At 42.4% G+C, this 16929-nt stretch overlaps 1 protein-coding gene across 1 annotated transcript in view; it reads left to right on the top strand.

The window, feature by feature from the left end:
* col5a3a (collagen, type V, alpha 3a) overlaps positions 1–16929 on the top strand; it is a 99429-nt gene that overhangs the window by 29822 nt on the left and 52678 nt on the right. The window contains exons 5-11 of the mRNA XM_072675290.1: positions 3585–3707; positions 10134–10568; positions 13276–13395; positions 13883–14008; positions 14165–14218; positions 14318–14359; positions 14453–14515. Of these exons, the coding sequence (XP_072531391.1) occupies positions 3585–3707; positions 10134–10568; positions 13276–13395; positions 13883–14008; positions 14165–14218; positions 14318–14359; positions 14453–14515 (963 nt within the window). The remainder of the gene's footprint in view (positions 1–3584; positions 3708–10133; positions 10569–13275; positions 13396–13882; positions 14009–14164; positions 14219–14317; positions 14360–14452; positions 14516–16929) is intronic.

Consider the following 16929-nt stretch of genomic DNA (forward strand, 5'->3'; position numbering starts at 1 on the left):
TGTGGTGCTGAAGGGTGTGATAAGCTGGGGGATGTTGACATATTCTCCCTCCAGAACATTTCCTTCCAGACTGTATGCGAAGTATCTCTTTGTGGGTATTGGTGAAGTGTGACCTCTTAGGCTGAGATGCTGCAGGGCTAATGTGATGACTCATAGATGCTACACTTGTTGTCTGATGAAAGAGCTCTTCAGTGGCAAAGCAGAGGAATGTTCCCTGCCTAAATAAGATTTGCACTGGAACAGAAGCTGCTCAGCTGGATGTGCCTCAAACATTATGGCTGCTTGCCAATAGGGGGCATTGTCTACCACAGCATTGTTTTTGTTCCCACTATAAAAGGCCTTACAAAGTTAGATTGAACAGGCCAGCTGTTTGGTCATTTTTTGTGATCGTTAATCGTCTTAGCCAGTTTGAAAAAGGTTCTGTACAATGGTTCTTCACCAATGTAATGGTTCTATGTCGAAACTTGACAATAGAAGGAAGCTGGATGCTTAAAAAAGGTTCCTTGCCTCATTAACGTATGTGTCACATTGGTGGAACATCTTTTGCAGATGGCTCTACAGTACGTAGCATCTAAAAGTGCTGCCTGATAAATCAGTATGTGTATATTTATAATCTAAAAAGATCTAATAATCTAATAATATATTATGAATTTATTCTAAAGCCTAAAGTGCTTAAATGCATTAAATTGAATTTCCAATAAACTGATTTCCAATATTTTGATTGATTAATGTTTAAGAGCCATCTGAAAATATCAGCGTCTCAAGCTGGTCGAGACAGACGACCCGCTTAGCTATAGACCACCTTGATCAAATGATCAGCATTAGGTATACTGGTTAACCTGCATGTCCAGTCTGACTATTCGGATCCACCATTAAGACCAGCTTAATGATGAGCTTAGTCGAAATGGTCGTACTGATAGACCAGCTAGTCCATCAAAAAGTATCCTATACTATGCTGGCCAAGATCTAAGCAGCTCAACCAGCTTAACCAATTGGCTCACCAGTATAGGGCATGTTTCTGTTTAGATGGTCAACTTTTCATCCATCTTGGCCATTAAAGACCAGCGTAGACCACCCAAAACCAGCTACCAGCTAAAGATGGTCTGGGATAGTTTTCACAGAGAATTTTACTGGTAAGAACTGAGTTCAATGAACATATAGGCCTCATTGGGTACAGTGAGTGTATGCAGCCTTGAAGGGCTCATACTCTACCTTTTTGGAACAAAGGCGCTATTCCTTTTGGTACACGTTAACAGGGTAGAGCCTTCGCACCGGCTGCACAGGCAGATCGGCACGTCCCGACTGCGCGACTGAAAGCTCCCTTTGATCTCTGGCTGGGCTCCTCCCGGCTCTCTGTTTACTGAAAGGACTGGCTGTTTGTAATCCCCCTTCGAGAGCCGCCACTGCAGGTCACGCTGACCTACTGGAGATGTGTGCAGGGGCCAGACGCAGTCTGGTCTGATGTCAAAAGGGTGTGGGAATGGGCAGTTAGGCCTGTCACATTTATTGCATTATCGAGTGCAATCCACAGTTTCTTTTTTTTTAACGTATGAAACATAAATAAGGAATAGTTCCATAAAAAGATGCAGTTGATCAGCCAAGACATTATTGATATTTGAAGTTTGTGCCCCTTTAGTTTTAAACAGGAGATGCTAAGCTAACATTGCTAATGTAAATCTCTGTGAACACAAGTGGGATCTCAGTGGGATTCGCTGCACTGAGCGATTTCACGTCAATAATTTCTGGTGCAAAAATTTCTGGTGGAGTGTTGAATTTCAGCTTTGCTGAACTTTGACATGTGAATTTGCATCCGCGGCCGATTGGTATGGCTGTGCCATAGACATAATTATTTACTTTGTGTTTTTACTGTTTATAATTGCCATGTTAGATCATGTTAGCATGCTACTAAAACAGCACTAAAACAGAGGACTTTTTGGTGGCTAAATGATTTAACATGGCAGTGCTAACTGCTAATGTTTGTTAGCAGCATTAGCTCTTGTTCTAAAGTAAAGACGAACATGCCTGGAGGGAAGCGCTGAATACCCGGAGTGGTGACACCCCCTATCCCTCCAGACACACCCTGTCCCCTCTGGCATCATCTTACAGATAGACCATTTAGGACCCAATGCATTAGCCAGCCGAGCCAAGCTGGTCCACCCCCTTGACTGTATTAGCTATTATGCTACTACTAGTTATCCAGTGTGTTTTATCTAGTGGTATTTGTTTTTTTTATCACTTTATTATTTTATTTGGGTCCCAATTACCTGCTGATTTTGAGGTTATGCTACGCGGGCATATACAGCTGATACCAACAGGTAAAGCTGTATATGCCCGCGTAGCAACAACAATATTATAATGTTGAATTTGCTAATATGTGATTCAGATTTAATAAATAAAGTTAAAGAGCAGCGCAAAATTTTAATCTGGCATATAAGTACGACAGCCGCGTGAAGATGGACATTTAATCACATGCACGATTTTAACACGTGCATGAATGGAACAGTTGAGGGGGATAGGATGTGTCCGGGGGGATAGGATGTGTCCGGGGGGGGATAGGATATGTCTTGACACCGGCTCCGATGCACCTGCCAGCACCGCACTGGAGCGATGTGGAGAGATAGCGCCATCTACCCACCCTGGACAGAGCGAGGCCAGTTGTGCTCTCACTCTGATGCTAGCAGCATGACCGGGATTCAAACCAGTGACCCTCTGTCCTCAGCCTTATTCCGCTGAACCGTTTGGGAAATCGCATTTGTAGCCTCTCTTTACCTTTAATTTATTTCGAAATGCATTGAATCAAGGTGCCACCGTATCAAAGCTAATCATGATTATGAATTATGAATTTGGTGAATCGTTACACGCCCTACTCTGCTTTTCTAGCCTCAGACCAAGTCCGTTTTACCCCAGGTTTCATCAGAATTGCACTGAGTGACTGAGACATCAGTTTGCCTTCTTCATGGAGACTTTTCTAAGGGGGCGTCAGACTGTGTTGGATCCCTAGATATAGCTCTAAAGCTTTGCGCTAAGCGCTGAGAGACTTGTTTAGGAAAGGAGTGAGACTTAAAGCAAACACACACACACACACACATACACATACACACAAACACACACAGACTTACCCACGAATGTACATTGTACCACTGGGAAAGGGCTGGGGAAAGGGCTGGGGAAGTGTGGAGGAAGCAAAGAAGCAGCATTTGAGCGTTTTTGTGTTGTGTACACACAGCCCAGCTCTGGGAGGACCCTGGGCAAACGTTAGAAGGCGATATGTGTGTGTGTGTGTGTGTGTATGTGTGTGTGTGTTGGCAGCTGGTCACGCTTCAGTAACTTCATCACACCGAGCAATTAATTCATCATGCTCGAGCTTTTCGTGTCGTGTTACAACCTGCATCTCCCTTCAGATTGTCAGGCTTTGTATCTCCGTAAGCTCTTTAGGAGGCCTTATACGGTCTCTGCATTACCTGCTGATTACAGCACTGCACAAACTGCAGCTACAAATGGCTATTGTTCTTTCTCTCTGCTTGTGAGGGTTTACCCTGAGGTTCCACGCTTTTCTCGTATCGCTTGTGTTTGTTCAATGACAGGGGGAGATCCAGCAGCTGCTGATTGTGGAGGACCCCCAGGCTGCAGCTGATTATTGTCTGCATTACATCCCGGACTGTGACTCTTCTCTGCCGTACAGCACCCAGAACTATGACCCTGAGGAGGTGAGAGTCTTTGTACACACACACACAAAAACTACACACACAGAGGTGGATGCAGAGCTGGGCATTTATTTGGTGATGTCACAGATGTCATGAACTTACCTCGCCCTCTCAGTGTGGCCCTCCCTCTGCCCCATCAGTCTATGCTACTCTATGTGCTGTTAGCTAGTGGGTGGTAACTAGCAATCACTAAATTGGGGGGGAAATATGGAAAAACACAATCATTTAGGATGGGGGATGGATATCGGAATGTATTCTGTAGGTATGACAGGTACACTATTTGGACAAAAGTTTTGGGACACCTGCTCATTCATCATTTCTTCCCAAAGAAGAAGTAACTGTGGAAGTAACAGTTGGAGTGACTGTCTCTACTGTCAAGGGAAGGCTAGAGAGCATTGCTATGATGATTTGATAGTATTCAGTGACAAGAAGGTTAGTGAGGTCAATGTTAGTGAGGTCAGGATAAGGGTGATCACCATCCCACATGTAGTGGGCATGTAGTGTATTATTTAGAAATACAGTGGAGATTACAAGCATCGGCTCACAGTTCCAGCATTCCCATTCCCATCCAAATTCCAACATTCCCATGTTTTCTTCCCTAATTAGAACAAATCTACACCTTTGTTTATTTAGCTACACGTTAGCCATCTAATCCCCAACAGCAGTCCTTTGGAGCAAGATACAGGCTTTCAGGATGCCATTAGCAAGATCAGTCCCCACTGATTCCACAGTCATCCGTGGTTGCCAACGCTAATGCTAGCACAGCTAATCTCTTACAGCTAGCAGTGAGCTGTTAATGTGGTGGTAATGTCATTGTGTATTGGTGCTTTTGTTATTCAGTTGCAAAGACCTTATAAGAATTTTAAGACATTATGGACAGCGACGCATCGAGGTCTTCGACCTACAGCTTTAGAAACAACCACAGTCACAAGACAGAGTATTATCTAATCCCCAAAGGAGCAGTTCATTCTAAATAAGCTGGAGCACACCTGCTTCCACTTGCTTAAGCAGTTGGTCTCAGTCGTCAACAATAGATCATATGTGCTCCTGATTTGTCAGAATGAAAACCTGCAGCCACCCGGCCCTTTGCACTACGCCAACAGGGACCATACGTTATTCCAAATGTTTATTTAAAGCCCACATTTTCTCTCTGTCAGCAGACCTCCACACCTTCTAACTCTCAGACTTCTCCAACTACTCTAAATTGGCCCAGTTTCATCCTGTGCATTCAACCTGCCATTCCAAATTCCATTGTAAAGCTAAATGACTGTTTATTTTAACGATCTTTGACCTACATTATACACCAATCAGCCATAACATTAGTACCTAATACTGAGTAGTTTCCCCTTGTGCCACCACAACGGATCTGACCATTTGAGTCATAGACTCCACAAGACCTCTGAAACATTCTGTGGCATCGCCTTCAGCCTTAAGACATAAGCAGCAGATCCTGTAAGTCATGTAAGTTGTGAGGTGGGGTCCCAATGGAGCTCATCAATGAGCCTTAGGTTCCCATGACCCTGTTCCAGATACGCCGGTCGTCCTTCCTTGAACCACTTTCGGTAGGTACTGACCACTGTGCACCAGAAAAACGTCACCAGACTTGCCTGGTCATCGGTCATCATCCAGCCATCACAGTTTGGTCCTTGTCAAAGTGCCTCAGACTCTTACGTTTGCCCATTTTCCCTGCTTTCAACACATCTCCACACTTCAATAACTGACAGTTTACTGGCTGCCTAATATGTAGATACCACCCCCTGACAGATGAAGCCACGGGAGATACAGATAATCACCTGTGGTACTAATGTTATGGCTGTTATTGCTTTCCATCCAGCTTTCCATTCTGCTGAAATCAAAGGTATTAATAGGAAGTTTGCCGCCTCATTTCTGCAGTAACAGCCTCTGCTCTTCTGGTAAGGCCTTCCGCTAGGTCTTGAAACATTGCAGTAAATATTTGATTGCATTCAGATCACAAGAGCATTAGTGAGGTTAGGTGCTGATGTTGGAGGATTCGAGCTCATTCTAGAGGTAGTAGATGAAGCTCCATCACTCCTGAGATCAAAGCTCCACTCCTCCACAGCCTAGAGCTTGGGGGCTTTATAGCCTTCTAGCCAGTGCTTGGTACTTTGGATTTGGTGGCCTTAGGCTCATGTATGGCCGCTCCACAGCATCCCACTCTGCTGGAAATCAGAATTAGAATGGGAGCCTATATAGAATAGTTGGACTTTGTCGAGACACAGGTTCATTTGCAGATGTTTTGCAGTTCTCACTCTGCTTGCTTTTTTGGAAGATCTCTCAGAGTTCTCTTTGGCTTGTTTCGATCTCTTGGGCTTTTAACAGACACATTTACATTTGCTTCAGGTTTTCTGGGCCACCGTCCCAGAGCGGCCGCCTGTCAGAGGCTGCGTAGAGCTGGAGCTGTCTGAGAGCTGCCTTCCCCATCTTTCGCTCCATCACTTTATTTATTAGCGTACTGTCTCCTGAGCTAAAAGGCCTTAAAGGATATTTCACCCAGGGCTGCTATCGTTGCTAATAGCAGATAAAAGCTCTACGATTATATAGCATGAAATGAGATCATGCTAACTTGCCGCCAGCAGAGTTTATCTTTAGATAGTTATGATAGCATTCCTTTAAACCCTTGAACCCTTGAACCCTAGGCTAATTGAGGTGATCATTTTAAGATGTTTTGCTCAGCTGTTAATATGAGATTGATATGTGAGTTAGGTGTAGTTATGAGAGTGGGGAACCATGACATGAAGGACTTCCCATACCTTCACAAGTCTGTTCACAGCTGGTTTGCGGCACATCTGGCATCAGACTCGCAAAGTCGGCTCAGGACATATTAGCCTAAAACTGTCAATCAGAGGGTGACGTGTGTTTGTGTTTGGAATATTCAGCGTAACTGTGAAATGTGCTGATTTTGCAATAACCTAGGCAAAAATTACATTTACATTTACATTTATGGCACTTGGCAGACGCTCTTATCCAGAGCGACTTACAGAGGTGGGCCAATGTAGTGTTAGGAGTCTTGCCCAAGGACTCTTATTGGTGTAGCGCAGCATAGTGACCCAGACTGGGAATCGAACCCCAGTCTCCCACATGGTGTGGTAGCTCACTGGCAGGTAGTGGTGTTATCTGTTGCGCCACACCAAAAATTAGGCTAACCCACAAGCCCTACAAATGCTCCTGACTTCTACCAATAGCTTCATGGTTTTAAAACAGAGACTGCAGAAGTGTTTGGAATGAACTCGGCTCATTTATATCAGCTCCGCTCACCATATAGGAGCACTGTGTAGTTCTATAATTTCAGACTGTAGTCCATCTGTTTCTTTGCATACATTGTTGACCTCCTTTCTCCCTGTTATCAGTGTTCAAGACTGGCCCCGCAGGACTGACCACCACCGAGCAGGTAGTATTTGGGTGGTGGGTCATTATTCTCAGCACTGCCGTGACGCTAAGTGACATGGTGGTGGTGAGTGTGTTAGTGTATCTTGCGCTGGTATGAGTAGTGTATAAGATGCAGCAGTGCTGCTGGAGTGTTTAAACACTGTGTCTGTCCACTCACTGTCCGCTCTTATGAGACACTCCTACATAGTTGGTCCACCTTGTAGATGTAAAGTCTTTCATCAGTTTCATCAGGTTGAGGGAGTACTAACACACCACCACTATGTCAGTGTCACTGCAGTGCTGAGAATGACCCACCACTCAAATAATAGCTGCTCTGTGGTGGTCCCGTGGGCTCCTGACTATTGAAGATCAATGTGAAAGGAAGCATAGGGAATTTTACATGTACTTCTTACATATACTAATGCATATATATATATATATATATATATATATATATATATATATATATATATATATATATATAAAGATAGATATATATATAAAGGAAACCAGACTTACAGGTATGTTCTCTGGAGTGACATGGGACCTTCATCTAATAAGTGGGGTTTATGATCCAGAACTAACCATCCAACATCAGTACCTGACCTCACTACTTCTCCTGTGGCTGAATGCAACCAAATCCTCACGGCTGTGTTAAAAATGTTAAAAAAAAACAACATTGGATGAACAGGTGTCCACAAACATTTGGCCACATAGTGTATGAATTACCTTCTATATGTCTATAGAACCAAGAATGAGTGTGTGTCTGTGTGTGTATGTGTGTGCGTGTGTGTGTGTGTGTGTGTGTGTGTGTGTGTGAGAGTAAGAGAGAAAGAGAAAGAGAGAGATCATTTGGAAGAGCTATGTGGAAAGACACTGTGTGTGTGTGTGTGTGTGTGATGATTTGTGCTTGTTGTGTAAGTGTGTCTGTCTGAAATTGGGCATGTAGTTTGTGAGTGTGCACGTGAGAGTGTGTGGTTGTGTGTCTGCACGTGTGTGTGAGTCACAGCGATGACTAAGTGTGTTAGTGGGTTGCATATTTGGGAGAACCCTCTGGGAGGAACTCTTGAGGTCATGTGGAACATTTAGTTGTGCACAGAGCTTCCCACGCCCAGTGTACGGATGTGTATGTGTGTGTGTGTGTGTATGTTTCTGTGTTTGTGTGTGTGTAATTGTCTGTCAGCAGCCACTGAGAGGCAGAGCCATTTGGCTTTCTTCTCTGCACTGGGCCACAGCTGAGAGAACAGGCTGTAAAATCGGGTCTCATCAACATCCTTCGCATTACTGACCCAGTTCTGCTGTTACACACTGATCCCATTCACAGCCCTCCCATGCCATCAACAGCTTCCATCACACACACACACACAGACACACACATACACACACATACACATACACACTCGCTCTGGTTTGTTTTTGTACACTTATCAATGTGTATGTTGTTTCTATACGTATAGATCATATTACATCAACTGCATTACTCTAGTGTCAGGATTTGGGGTTATCATTTTCTGCACAGTAGAACAGTGCACCAGCACACCAGAGTCTGCTAAATCCTTCTCAAGGTCCTTTGCAGTCAAACAGATGTTTTGGTTGGCCTTTCTAGGAATTCTACGAGCAGTTCTCTCAGAAAGTGTCTTCGGTCTTGCAGAACTCAGCTTGACCTCAGCTTCTATTGCTTTGTGGGGTTCAGTTACTTAGCTAGGCAGCTGCTTAGAGGAGGCCTGATGGCTGCTGATTGACTAGACAAGGTTCGAGGAGTCAAAGACCCCCGTTTACACCTGACCACTTCATGTGAGTAGTATCTGGCCCATATCCTGATAGGATTTCAACCACATGAATTTACACTCACAGTTTAATGAGTCTTCGGTTAGTCAAATGCTAATTCACTCTTTGCCAATCAGTTATTACTGGTGTTTTTGGTTGTACTGGAAGGAGGTTTGGTTGGGGAATGGGTCTTGGAGAGAGACAAATGTAGTTACACTGCTATAACACATGGCTCAAATACGTCACAGACCACCTCCTAAAGTGGTTAAAGTGATGGGATTTGGAGTATAATCCAATTAATGCTCAAGACACATGAAGTGACCAGGTGTAAACAGGGATCTATAGAGTGTCCAAAAAGCATTGTATCACTGTAAACAAACCATTGCCTTAACAAGCTAATGATGTTTTTTTTGAGACCTTGGTACAACTCATCTGAGATGGGGTGCCCAAACTTTTGCATGCCACTTTATGTGAGCAGCTATATGTAACATTAGTATATCCCATATGTACTACATATATGGGATGTTTTATTATGGCGCATAGCTGCTCACATTTTGCCGCTGTCACGCAGTCACGCTTTAATACAGTGGTTATCAACCCCAGTCGTGGGAACAAGGCCTGACAGTTTCGTCCTTTTCCTGCTCTCACACATCTGATTCAACTCAGGCACGGTACAATCAGAGGATTGTTATCTGAGGAGTTCAGTCAAGTGTGTTGGAGCAGCGGGTCTCCTGGAATGGAATTAAAAGGCCTTGTTTAGTGACCTCTAAAGGAATACTCTAGTGTTTTTCAGTGTAACATGGAGCACCTGGGTTGTATGGTCAGTTTCCACGGATAACCGTTTCTACACGAATCTCTTTAATTAGAAAACAACATTTGGGGAATTGTGGAATTCTGTGTGGAATTCTGTGTATACATGTATGGGATGTGTGCCTATACAATGCACAATGCTCTAGGATCCTCTAGGAAACCTCTAGGAAATTGTAAGGAAGTGCATTGAAGGTATTGTCTGTGGTAACTGACCGTAGGCTACAGATGTGGCAGATATAGATTAAGCCAGAGTATTCCCATCAGGAATCAGGAATTACCACAATTCCGTCTCCGGATGCAACATGAGATGCTTTTTGGTGAGTAAATGTAAGAAAGTGAAGTCCATAGGGGTCATGTCCACTTTCAAAGTATGCATTATGCAGGTTTCTCCTCCTTTGTTTTGTGTCATTCTTCTTCATTCATTAACCAGCCCTAAACTGTAACCCCGCCCCTGTCTTACAAAAGGCCACACCCCTTAAGCTTGAGGACACCATGCAAGGTGATGAACCAGAGGCGACAAAGAAACGCTCCAAAAAAGACAGGAAGGGCAAAAAGAACAGAAAGAAGAAAGACAGAGGTAAGAAAGGGGACAAGAAGGAGTCCCGGAAGAAGAGAAAAGAGATGGAGCCTCTGGAGGAGGGGTTCCTGGAGGTGTCCACCAATCTGCCTGAGTATTTGATCCGAGGCGTCACATCAACTGTGACGGAACATCCGACAACAGCTGCTGAAACTCCAGCTATCAGCACTGACCAGATGGACCTAATCCCTGAGATGCCCACTCACGAGCCAGACTCCAATCCTGAGGACCCCTCCGTGCCGCCCACTCCGCTCTCCGAGAACCCTGAGGAAGCCACTGTAGCATTCACTTCATTGCCCCAGTCTCCACAGACTGAGGTGGAGGTAGATTGCAAACTTAGCTGACCCTTGCCCTTCCTCCTCATCCTCACCCGCTGACCTTCTTAACGCCTCCTAACGCAGATACCATCCCTCATACCCAACCCCACCCTTAACCGCCAGCCACACCACTAACCATCCACCGCTGCAGTAACTGCCCACTGTGGTCCGCTGTGGCCCTGTAGTTGAAAGGTGCAGTAAAGAAGAGTAGAAGCTTCATGGAAAATCAAATTTACACAATTTACACTTTTGAAATTTGCTTCTTTAGATTTGTACTGGAGCGACACGCGGCTAATGATCTAATCTAACCCTGAATTATCATAAACTTCCCTCAAAACGTTTGTTGAATAGCTAAATACAGTGGGAACAGTCATTTTAAAGAATGGATTGTGCACTTTTGTCCTTTTTAAAGTAACAGTTTGTATGACTTATAGCTGTAATTTGAGCCATTCAGTTGTTAATTGAAATAAATTAGCTTTTATTATATGTTAGCTACTTTGACCTAAGTGCAAAAAGTAAATTTCATTTTTTCTTTTTTTCATTTTACATAGTTTGCAGAACAACACTGCAGTTGTTTGGCCACAATGCTAGCTAATTGATGTTAGCGTTAGCTAAACGTTAGCTGTTTTTTGTTAGCAAAACAGTAAAAACAGCACAAACTTTTCTTTTCAAACTTTTGCTTTTATTCACAACTCAACACAGTGATGATTTAGGCGTGCAGTTTGCACAATCGATACCGCGGTGGTTTAGCCACAGTGCTAGCCATTTATACATTAGCTTCTATTTCATGTAAGCTACATTAACCTCATAGTTTCAGTGTAAAATATGTAACAACAACCATGTATTCGCTGTATCACTTTTGACCCTTTTTATAGGTTTACAGAGTACAAAATCAATATGCGGTGGTTTAGCCACAATGCTAGCTATCTGTACATTAGCTTCTATTTCCTGTTAGCTAAATTAACCACATCGCTTTAACCCAAAAACTAAACAGCTAAACAGTGAAAACAACACAAACTGTTCTTCATTTTTATAAAAAAAAACGTCATCAACCGCAGTGATTTAGCTACAATGCTAGCCATTACACATTAGCTTCTATTTCTTGTTAGCTACATTAACCATGTCGCTTTAGTACAAAAATAAAAAAACAGCTAAACAGTGAAAACAACACAGACTTTTCTTCATTTTTATTAAAAACATCATTGTTTATACGCAATTCAACACAGTGATGATTTAGGCGTGCAGTTTGCACAATCGATATCGTGGTGGTTTAGCCACAGTGCTAGCCATTTATACATTAGCTTCTATTTCTTGTTAGCTACATTAACCATGCACAAATTAACAGCACAAATTATTCTTTATTTTTATTAAAAATGTTTCCATCACAGTCTCCATTCCAACTCAACAGCCAGTAGTCAACCAGTGGTTGTTTAGGCCTAATGCTAACTGAAGTAGGTTAGCTTCTATTTCTTAGCTAAACTAACCCTGACATTAGCTTCTATTTCTTGTTAGCTACATTAACCATGCACAAATTAACAGCACAAACTTTTCTTCATTTTTATTAAAAACATTTCCATCACAGTCTCCATTCCAACTCAACTCAAGTCAACCAGTGGTTGTTTAGGCCCAATGCTAACTGAAGTAGGTTAGCTTCTATTTCTTAGCTAAACTAACCCTGTAGTTTCAGTTTAATCAAACAAATAAAACAGAGCTAACAGCAAGTCCTAAAGGCTGAATTCAGTGCCCCTTTTTACTGATAATATTATATTTAATAGTTTCAAGTGCAAGGACTTTTAGTTCTGCTTGACCGCTGCATTAACCTCATAGCTTCGGTGCAAAAAGAAGCAAATTTCAGACACTTTAACAGGTCATGACTAGTCACGTACGTTTAGAGGAAAGGAAAAATATGTGTAAATTTGGTTTGATTTTTATGATTCATTTCAAAACTGTGGCTTTTAATTACTCATGGATTATTATGGCTCATCTTCAGCTGCAGTACATGGATTCGTGCAGACGAAAGTGAGAGATAATTCATGTGTTTTAGTGTGTGCCTCCAATCCCATCCCTGTGCTTTTATGATAGCAAAAGCTCCGCACAGCCTCACCTGCCTCGCCTTGCGAAATTGAGTTTCTGTGTTTCAAAGGCATTTTTGCCGTAATAGAGCTGACTCAAAGCAAATCTTATTATACCTCAAATGTAGCTCACAGTAATCCATCACTTTGATGCTTTCGCCTATTGCGGCGGTGATAGATGTAGGTGTTGATTGAGTTTTCAGGGGGTTTTTTTTTCAGTTTTTTTTCCATTTTAAATTTTGCTGAGGGTGTGTAAGCTTCACTGGCTGATTCCGATGTGCAGAGTTTACTTTTCCGTGTGGCTCCCTGCTGCTTCGCTGCCACCATCACATGTGGCTCTCCTGCTGATATCACCCCTTATTAATGAAGCAGTGGAGCAGCAACTACCTCACAACTGCTACTCAGACCTTCATAACTCACACCCGACGCTGGCTTTGTAGCACCAATGTTTTCACCCCTACCCCTACCGCACTAATATTCCCTGGAATCGCAAAGCAACACTGGCTTCCGCTGTCCAATCCACGCTGACCCTGGTTGACCAGGCATGCTTAGGATGTGGACTGGGAGTTTTCAGTGTTGCTGAGCGTCTTTGTTGTTGCCGCCACTGCTGCTGTGTTGTGATTCCGGTCTGCTCTGTGCAGGAGGAAAGGCCTATGAACAAGCCGGAGGTGGAGGAGTACACTCAGAGCATCTATGGCAACACGTACGATGACCTCTCTGTCTCCACGGTAACGGTGGGCGCCAATATCAGCGAGTATGAGGTGAATATGAACAGCTTCATGTTGTGAAAATAATAAAGTTTGCTGGATTTTCCTGATTCGAATGAGTACGCTGATCACGCATGAATAAAAAATAGTACATCAACCCAGTTTTGCCTCTCAGTTCACTTCTGGGTAGAATTGTGCTGCTGTAATACTGTATATTTAATGTGGAATCAATGTACTAATTTCAGTCAGATTTAGTACCGCTTTTCTACAACACACCCTAGACTGGTCAGCCAGCTGGCTTACCCCTTAACCCTGGGTTTATTACTCAGTTAAAAATCCTAATGTAAATTATTTTGTTTAGTGTATCTTGTGGAGTCCCACAGGATTCTATGTCGGGGCCTATGAAGCTAATGTTAATTATGAAGTTATGAGAGCGAAGAACGTGATCGTGCTAGCTAGGTTATGATGCTCGATCAGTTTGGTCATACTAGTCAAAACCAGCTATACCATCGAACTCACAGCGGCTTGTGTTTAACATCAGCTCCTGGAATATGACGACTTCAAGAACAGCACAGAGAGCTCTGAGCTGGAGTACGAAGAGTACGAGGTCGACGAGGATCGCTTTGGCCCAGCTGAGAGAGAAGGGGCAGAGACATGGGATGGACAGGTGAGTCTCAGAGTATGATCGCCATCCACTAGCCAACATTTCCCACGCTCAAAAAATATACTTACACGGTTTTCCACAGTTTTCCAAACATAGTCATGTATTCTGCTAAGGCTGTTTCTAAGTAGGCATTGATATGACATCTCTGTTCTCTCTCAGGGAAGTCATGTTTTTGAGAAAGGCCAAAAGGGAGAGCCAGCCGTCCTTGAACCGGTGAGAGCGAAGTATAAATCGTCTATAATTTCAACAGGTTTCATCAAACCTTTGATGATTATTTTAAGATGAGATTAAGCTGTGTTTTGTCTTCACCAGGGCACAGTGTTTTATGGACCTGCTGGGCCTCCCGGACCTGCGGTAAGTCTTCTTATTGTGCCTTACCAAAGTATTCATCTTAAGCCATTTGTTTCAGTAAGTAGGCAGTGTTCTTAGTGTGTGTCTGTTCCTTAGGGTCTACCTGGTATTCCTGGAGTAACTGGTCCCCCCGGGCCCATGGGAGACCCAGGTGATAGGGTGAGAATACCCCCAAACAATTTCTCTTGGTTTGGTCGCTTGGTTCTGCAATAATTGTCAGGTTCAGGTGTTATATATATATTTCAATGTTGAAGTCTATCTCCTGCTTGTAATTGATTGTGGTCTAGATTTAACCTTGCTTTCGTTTTTTCCTCTCTACTTCGTTGTTCTTGTGCTTTCATTTCTCTTTTGTAATCTTTTGACATGCTGGAGTCAGTCAAAATCCACAAGGCCAGCATAAAAACAAAGCAGAACACTCAGATTAACAACCTGTGGAATGTTTTGGAAGGAATTTATTGATTAATACATTTATTAGAGTCAAATTTAAACTCTATTGTTGCCGGTCAGGGTTCAGACATTTTCACAAGTTTGCTGGCTACAGTTCCAGGTCAAACAGAACTTTGGTTTAGATAGGACTTTGATATATACTTTTAGATATAGTTGAATTCAAACAAAATGTTGTTGAACTACAGCTTGAATCCTAGATTTATTATTCAGTTATTAATCCTCATGCAGAAACTGTTGTGAATTAGTTAGTAACAATTTGATTTAGCATATCTTTTGGGGTACCCCAGGGTTCTATTTTAGGACCTATAAAATTATTGTTAATTATGACAATAATGTAGTTATGAAAGTGAAGACGTGTGGAAGCTACAGTCACATTTTGTTGAGCTGCAGTCAATGTTTTGGGCTAGTTTTGGGTTTTCGAGAAAGTTTGATTGGTTAGGTCAATTCAAGCATAGATTTATTGATCTACAGTGAAATTCACACAGAAATTTGTTGGGTTATCGTTGAGTTTGGAGAACAAATTCTCAATGGGATTGAGACAGAATTTTGTCAAAAGTCTAAAGTTGAATACAGACGGAATTAAGTTATCTTAGGCTGTATTATTGACGTTCACCCTTCGGAAAGAATTTTGTTGACTGCAGTCGAATTCAGACAGAATTTTGTCAGTCGGATTTGGATCAAAATTTCAGGCCAGATTAAACTTCTAATCCAGAAGTGCAGAGGAAGTGGCAAGGGCCAACAGTGGATATTGAGAATGGCTGTCCAGATGCTGAGTATGAAAGCTCTGAGGGACCTGCTGACCTGGCTCCGGACCTCAGGCATCAGGGAGCCATGACTCATATAACACTCTGACCTGATTTTCTGTGTGTGCTGTGTGTGTGTGTGTTGGTGTGATTATCCCTGTGGAGTTACCCATTCCTATCATATCCCTCAGCTGATTCATGCAGTATAAAGTTCACACACCCGTGAGGCACAGTTATAATAACCAGTAACAGAATCATGCTGTTTTAATTACTACTGTATTTGAATGGGTTTTGAAAAAACACAGATTCTACATATTGATGCAGAATGTAAATGAAATGTAAATGAAATTAATTCTGTAAATATGCATTTGTAAGAAAAGTAAGTGTGCCCATCTGAGTTCCCTTCAATTTCAGCACTTCTAAATTGTGGTCTGGTCATTACAGACAAACACAGTCTAACTGAACTATTAACACACAAAGTTGAGTTCATTAAGTATACATCCACAGTGCAGGCTAGAAAAATTAAGTAAAACCACAATGCTCCCTCAACCATACTTCACAGTTGGAATGATGTAGCAAATGAGGTATGAGGTAGCAAAGCAGCCCCAAACCATGATGCTCTCATCTTATCTGAAACACCTTTTGACCAGTTCCCTCTAGAAGAGAGTCACTTACTTTTTCTAGCCTGCACTTTGGATGTTTACGTAATGTGCCGTACAGTACAACTGTGTGTTATTAGTTCTGTTAGTTGTGTTATTTAGACTAGATAACAATCAGACCTTATTTTATTAGTAATGCAGAAAGGTTGACTTAATTTTTAAATTAAGAAAATATTCAAGATTTAGCACTGTTTCTACATGGCTGTTTGTCTTATCGCTTTCATTGAGCCTGATTCGGATCCATTTCAGACTTGTGGCACAAACTTGCACAAACAGCTCGAGTGCGTAAAGCAAATAGGGACACACCAGCAAATTCAGCAAAATTCTGAAATTCATGATCAAATTTCAAAGATTTAACCTTACCTATTATTAGTAATGAAAAATGATGTATTTAGAAGAGCAACATGCAACATATCAGCATTTCCATCAGTGGTCTCAGACTTTGGACTGCATGTATATATCAGGAATGTATGACAGAATGACAGTAATAATCTTAAGTGATAAGGCTTAAGTGCTTCATTATTAACAGAAATAATAAATAATAAAGATATGCCTTGATTCCTTCATTACGACTCTGCTCAGCCTCTAATAGCCATACAGCAGATGTGCCTTTTTGAACTGCTATAGAGTTACACAGTCTTTGGATTCAGGGTCTCTGTTTCAGCTCCGTAGGCATGCTCAGACTTAAAGAGTGTAAGCGAAGCTTCAGCAGGGGAAGAGTTCC

This window comes from Salminus brasiliensis, chromosome 3 (assembly GCF_030463535.1).
Source record: "Salminus brasiliensis chromosome 3, fSalBra1.hap2, whole genome shotgun sequence".
NCBI lineage: Eukaryota > Metazoa > Chordata > Actinopteri > Characiformes > Bryconidae > Salminus > Salminus brasiliensis.